We start from the raw sequence: 6,451 nt of genomic DNA, 5'->3' as shown, positions 1-6,451 counted from the left end.
TTACTCAAGTCTGTGGGAATTCCATCATGTCTTCGTCCTCCCATTTCCAAACAGGAAGAGAAGGATTTTCAGGTCCCTTGGGAAAACCAAAAAAATAAAACACTCACACCCACAAACAACTTGAAAACAAAATGGCAGACTTAAAAATTCTTGACTCCATGTCCAAATGAAGTTGAGGCAATATTACTTTTGCAATATTTGTATTCTGCCCAATATATCACATCATGAGATTCCTCAAAAAACTGAGAAGTCTGAGAGCTACAAAAGAGAAAGCAGTTAAGGCAGTTGATGTCTACATTTGGATTTCTTTTTCAGATTACATGTCTAAGTCTCCATCGTAGGCTAAGGTCAGAGGCTTCTGTTGGGGAGGTGTGCTTTGATGTGGTTTTGGCTTCTTGCTGCAAAGGGAAAAGAATTCCTCAGATACACAATATACAGAGAGCTCTGTTTCATTTGCCAAGGACAAGTTTGAGGTACAAAAATGTAAGTGGTACATGACAAGATTCATTGAGCTGGACATTTTTTTTTTCAGCATTGTATACTTTAACCCTCTGTTTAGGAGACGTCATAATTTTCTCAAACTCTGAAGAATGGTTTGGTGGAACCATGGCACATGGTAGAAGGATTATTTTCCTTTTTCTTCTTGTTTATGCACAGTAACGTGGACATCTGCTGCACACTAATTCCGAAACCACTGTGACCTCTGCATCACAGATGTTTAGCAGCGTAAGCAGCTGGAGCAGCCAAGCTCCCGCGCCTCCCCCTGGTGTTGTTTTTGAGTAAACACGCTTCTGCTCTTGTCTGAACCCTGACATTTAGCTGCCAACTCACTAGCATCTGTCAGGAAAATTGCAGCAGTTCTACTCCATGCACAGCTCTCCTCACGTGGTCTCTGCTTTACCAGAGGTCAACTGCTGTATCAGGTATGGGAGCGTGCTTTTCCTTCTCACACACAGAGAAGCCGAAATGGAGTAACATTTCCAAATTTCACAAGGACACGCCAGAGCTGGGGCAAACGCCCTGCATTGCACTTCTTGTTTCTTAGTTACAGGTGCCTCTCAATTTATGTTAATAAACATGTATAGCTGCGGTTTTTCTACCTTTTCCTTGCTGAAGCCTTTATTTAGGGGAAGATTAAGCCTGTGATTGTAAGTAAATTAAAAATATGTTTATTGCAAAAAATAAGAAAGGAAAGAGGAGGCAGGGAGTGAGGGAAGAAGGGAAACATCACTATTTTCTTAGAATTGTCCCTATGAACTACAGGAAATCTGTTCTATATATATGAATAGAAAGTAAATAAATAAATACTGCTTGAAGTCTGCCTTGCAAGCCCCAACCCCCACCATACTCGCTGCTCCATTCTCAGTGCTTCCTTCTGCTTGGCCCTGCTCTCTGAAGAACCCAGCCCTCCTTGGGTTGTCTTCCCCAGCAGGGAACCATCTCTTTTGCTGTCTCCAAATGTCTATGCTATATATGTACATATAATTTATATATTTATATATTTATAAATTTATAAATTTATTTATATACTGTTTATAAAATAGTAGCAGCTATTACTTACTGGATACACACTAAATTTCAAGTTCTATGATGAACAGTTCATATCAAAGCTCTCAGCACATCCCAGAAGAACCCTGAAAGGGAGGCATTGGGATTGCTACTGCTGTTCAGAGAAAGACTGAAGTGGTCAGTGGCCTTTCTGTGGGTCACTGAATGATATGGGGCAAATCTTGGACTCACAGGACATCTCACACACAGACTGAGCCTTTAACTGCTTCACTATATTCTCCTTATCTCAGTGCCAGTCATGGGTAGCAATGCACTTTTTGTCCACATTTGGATTTTTATATGCTGAGTTAATTTATATTTAAAAGAAGCATTTTAATATGTACCATTCAGTGGCACTTCTTACAGTCACAATGTTGTATACCATCATCATTAGCTAAGTCAAGGTCATTTTCTTTGCCTCAAAGGCAGTGCTGTACCCATAAAAGAGTCTTTCTCCCTGTGTGCCTCTTCCCTGACAGCCAATAAGCAATTATTACCTCTATTGAGTTGTGTACTCTAGGTATATTAAGTAAATGCATCATACTACAGGCAAGACTTTTATGTCTCACTTTTCTCACTTACAGGCTAGAGCAATGAGCTTTATGTTGTATGAATTTTACTACAATTAAAACTTTTTGATAACATTAAAATAGTTGTAGTAAGAACCTCCTCAATTAAAATGCTCAAGGTCTAATTTAAGAAGCAAAAGTACAGGTGTTTTGGTTTGATCTTTGAAGCAAACCAAAACAGCTAATGACTAAAGAGATAAAAATAATTTCCAAAAAAATCACACATCGTTTCCGTGACCCATACACCAGCTCCTGGCATCAATGGGTGTTCGTGGAAGATTTGCTGAGTGCTGACCATGGCTAAGCAACTTCAAGCCAGAAAAGCAGAGTAGAAGCACAAACACGATTTAAGTCCTCTGCAAAGAAAACTTCAGCCTCCAATTTCCAGTTCTCAAAGGGGGAGAATTCATAATCTACTGACTAATATCCCATTTAAAGTCATTCATTTTGTTCTGTACATGTATTCTAGTGGCTCCATTTGTATTACTGGGCATAGGCTGTAACATAAACAATGATTCCAGCTTGAAACAGAGCCTGAAGCATGCCAACCTACAGTATAAACAAATCAGGTCAAGAGTTTGGGACAATGTGCAAGTGACAACTTGCATATCCACCCTAGTGGTGTTCTTCTGACCTGCCAGGAAATGCATTTGAAATAACAATAGGGGTTTCCTCTTCCCAGCTCTCCTGTTGTCTTTGTTTGAGGAAGATGGTGGCATCGGACAGGGAACAGAGAGGAAGAAATATTGGTGCTTCTAAACAAAGTGTTTGGCAATCCACCTTTAACTGGCATCTACTGTGGGCTACCAGGCAAGCAGAAGTGAGAGATCCAGGCCAGAGGCGTGGGGAGGGAGAACAGAGATGGCTGGATCTTCAGAAGGTGACAGCATTGCCAGGCAGACATCTCAGCTTGGTCAGCCTCTGTGAACTAGGCCTGGAAAATTCTGGTCCAAGTATATATGTAATCAGTTTTTCCCAGTTTCCACGGATGGAGCTGTGAACACCATGTCTATCTCTGCAAAGAAAAGGGAGCTCCTTACGTGTAGACCTTCAACCCCTGAAGGCACTTTGTGGTGTTATGGGCGTGCGTCATGGTGATTAAGACCTTATTTTTATGCATGTTTTCATATTATGTAACACCTCAACTGATAGGTACTGAAGTCACAGTTACAAATGTGAGACATGAGAAATCTGATAGCATTAAAGGAAATCAACATCCTCTCCAATGTTAATCTCTGAACCACCAAATATGATGGTGCTTTGCTGGATAGCTATGGCTTTACAAAGCTTCCTGGCTGCTGAAAAACAGCTAGACACCCAATAAGAGGAGCTGGGGACACAGCTGCCTGCAAGCCAAGACAACAAGTGGGAAACTGGTCTTTAGTGTCGTCAGCTCCCTTCCCATTTATGGAAATAATGTTTTTTTAAGAAACACATTTCTTTTTTTTTTTAATCCTTTTCCTCTTAATTCTGGTCTCAGGCTGGGCATGATAACCTTGCTCATTCACACTGAACCAGAATTCACAAGGGCCTGGCACATTGGCCACCACCCCCACCAGTCATCCTGTGCCCAATGGACATCTCTCTTCCATCACACTCTTCTCTCCTGTTGAGCTGCAGTGTAGCTCATTACTTTTCCTAATAGAGCACCTGTGACGACAACCACTGCTTGTAGAGCTGGCACAGCGATAAAACCATTTCGCAGTCCTGGCTGTGAGAGATCACTGGCTGACACATTTCAGAGTGGCCTTTTCCAGGGTCGTTTGCATTGTAGCAAAGGATGAAAAATACACGAAGCCAGAAAATTGAGCTCGTTGTGGATTGACAGGAAGTTGCTGTTCTGCGCACCCTTGAATTCAAGCCACAAGGGCACAACCCTAGGCCAGTGAAGATTAAATATTTTGATGAAAGCAGCAAAATGCCATTAATTCTGGCAGCTTCCTGTGAGAGGTAAGCCTCTAGAAGTGGGGCAGAACTCTCAAACTTGGAAAGAGAACTCCATTACCCAGCTGTGCTAGCAAAGGCAGGATGGATATAGTTATTCAGAGTAATTTCCAGGCACTTTGTGCAGGCTAACTACATGCTCACCCAGTGGTCATCCTCACTAAACTACCTCAATGATATTTATTGCCAGGGGAGCTGGGGGGCACCAGTACTATTTCTAAAGCTGAAAACACTAATGGCAGATGTTCAAATGGTTGTATCTCAGAGAAACAGACCATAAGAAGACTATTTTTCTATATTTTCTCAACAGCATCTCCTAGGTTTATTATGAATCACTTTCATCCAAAGTATCCTCCTAAGACCTGACATGACATAGCAGCTCTTTTGTCCTAAGTCTTTTATTTTGGAGAAAATATAGAATTCTCGGAAGTGCTATCTTCTAAATCCCTGAAGGCTATTTAACAGAATAAGATGCTGTGAAAATATCTCCTTGGGTTTCTTTAAGCAGTTCACATGTAGCAGTAAATAGTGTGTGTTTTGATATCTACAGGTCTGTTTTCAGGTCTGCAGCTTACTTAACCCATAAAAAAGGAAGCTCTACAAAAGGGAAAGCTGTAGACCTTACACTGGATCTAAGCAGTTTTTACCATTACTCAAGGGAAAAAGACTAGAAACGTAGAAAGACCAGTAGAAGAAGCATGTACTCTGAGGTTAGGCAAACCTGCAGTGGATTCTACATGGTTGGTGACCTTAGAAAAGCTATTTCATTTTCAGAAGATCAACTTCTTGTTCTCTAAAATGAGGATGATGGGGCAGGTACTTGGCCAGTAGCTAAGATGCCCACCTCCCATTTCTGAGTGCTTGGGTTCAAATCCAAGGTCTGCTTAATTCCAGTTTCCTGCTAATTCATATCATGGGACACAGCAGGTGGTGGCTCAGTCAGGTCCCTACTACCCACATATAAGACCCCAATTGAGTTCTTGGTCTCTAGCTTTTTCAAAGCAGCCAAGCTTCGGTTGTTGTGGGCATTTGGGGAGTGAACCAACAGATGGGGAATGAACAAACAGATGGGAACTAGCAGACCTACCCCACCTTCCCCTCACCTTCTGCCTATGCAAAGAAAAAAAAGAATCCATGAGGATGATAGAAGCAACACCTCAGCTTATTATGATTCAAAAAGGCAACATATGTAATGTTTGACAATAAGCATTAGATTTTTTCCTAGACATTTTTCTAGAAACCATGAATAATAAATCACTTGCCATTAATCTATTCAATGATTTCTCTACTTATTCATTTGCTCAGTAAATATTCATCGAATTTGTACCTTTAAAAAATCAACAAGAGTCATCATCTTCCCCCTCCCCAGAAGTCCTTGGGGTTTGGGAGAAAGATGCATATACAAATAACTACAACACCAACATAAAGTAAATGCCACAGTAAATGGACTTGTTGTACCAGATTGTTCAACAAGGAAAATGTTGATATTTGAATTATACTGGGAAGAACTAGTAGAATTTCAATAATTAGAGGGGAAAAGTTCACAAATGGGATATAGGTAATAAACCATGGAAGAAGACTCCTTCATAACCCCAAAGACTCTAATATAAGATGATTACTGCCAAAAATTATCCCACAAAAGAATATCTAGTCTTATGTTCAAACACTATAAAATATTTTTATATTATTAAGGGCCACCTTTATTGTACAAAATGCTGTTTTAAGAAATAGAGACCATAAATATACACACAGAGCAAATAAAACAGTCTGCAAATAAGTACTTAGGTATTACAATAAAATTTCAGAAACAGGAGCAAAAGCAGACCCAAAGCAATGCTGTTTTCTCAAACAACTTGAGTGGAAATGAATATTGTGAATGCGAAAAACTGACCTTGGCTATGGAAAGAGAGACTGAAGCAGTGACAAGATGACTGATGAAAGATAAATGCAAATGTTCAATAAAACCATGTTACAAACATGAAATGAGATGTAAATAATATTGTATAATGAAATATTAATCTATAATATAGATTATTGATGGAGCTGTATAATTAAGCAAATCAATTAAATATTAGAGTAGAAAATTTAATATTTCCTCTAAATCAAAAGGTTTACTGTGGCAGGCATTTGTTCTACTGGTTAAAACACTGCTTGGAATGCCTATAACCCATACTGGAGTCCCTGGGTTCAAGCCCCAGCTCTGCTCTCAATTCCAGCTTGCGCCAGTGCAAGTCCCTTCCACACATGTTGGAGACCCAGATTGAGTTGCTGTCTCCTACTTTTGGTCATGCACAACCCTTCCCCTTGCAGGCATTTGAACAGTGAACCAGTGTGTAGGAGCTCTCTGCCTGCCAGTCTGTCTCTCACTCTTATTTTATTTACTAAATTTA

General features: G+C 40.2%; 1 protein-coding gene across 1 annotated transcript in view; it reads right to left on the bottom strand.

Moving 5' to 3' along the window:
- Window positions 1-316: 316 nt before the first annotated feature.
- Window positions 317-6,451, bottom strand: part of THSD7B (thrombospondin type 1 domain containing 7B) — an 864,031-nt gene continuing 857,896 nt past the window's right edge. The window contains exon 27 of the mRNA XM_062199372.1: window positions 317-398. Coding sequence (XP_062055356.1) covers window positions 317-398 — 82 coding nt within the window. The remainder of the gene's footprint in view (window positions 399-6,451) is intronic.

Source organism: Lepus europaeus, chromosome 1 (genome assembly GCF_033115175.1).
Source record: "Lepus europaeus isolate LE1 chromosome 1, mLepTim1.pri, whole genome shotgun sequence".
NCBI classification, from domain to species: Eukaryota; Metazoa; Chordata; class Mammalia; order Lagomorpha; family Leporidae; genus Lepus; species Lepus europaeus.
The sequence above is the reverse complement of the archived record's forward strand: the minus strand, read 5'-3'. Positions and strand labels throughout refer to the sequence as shown.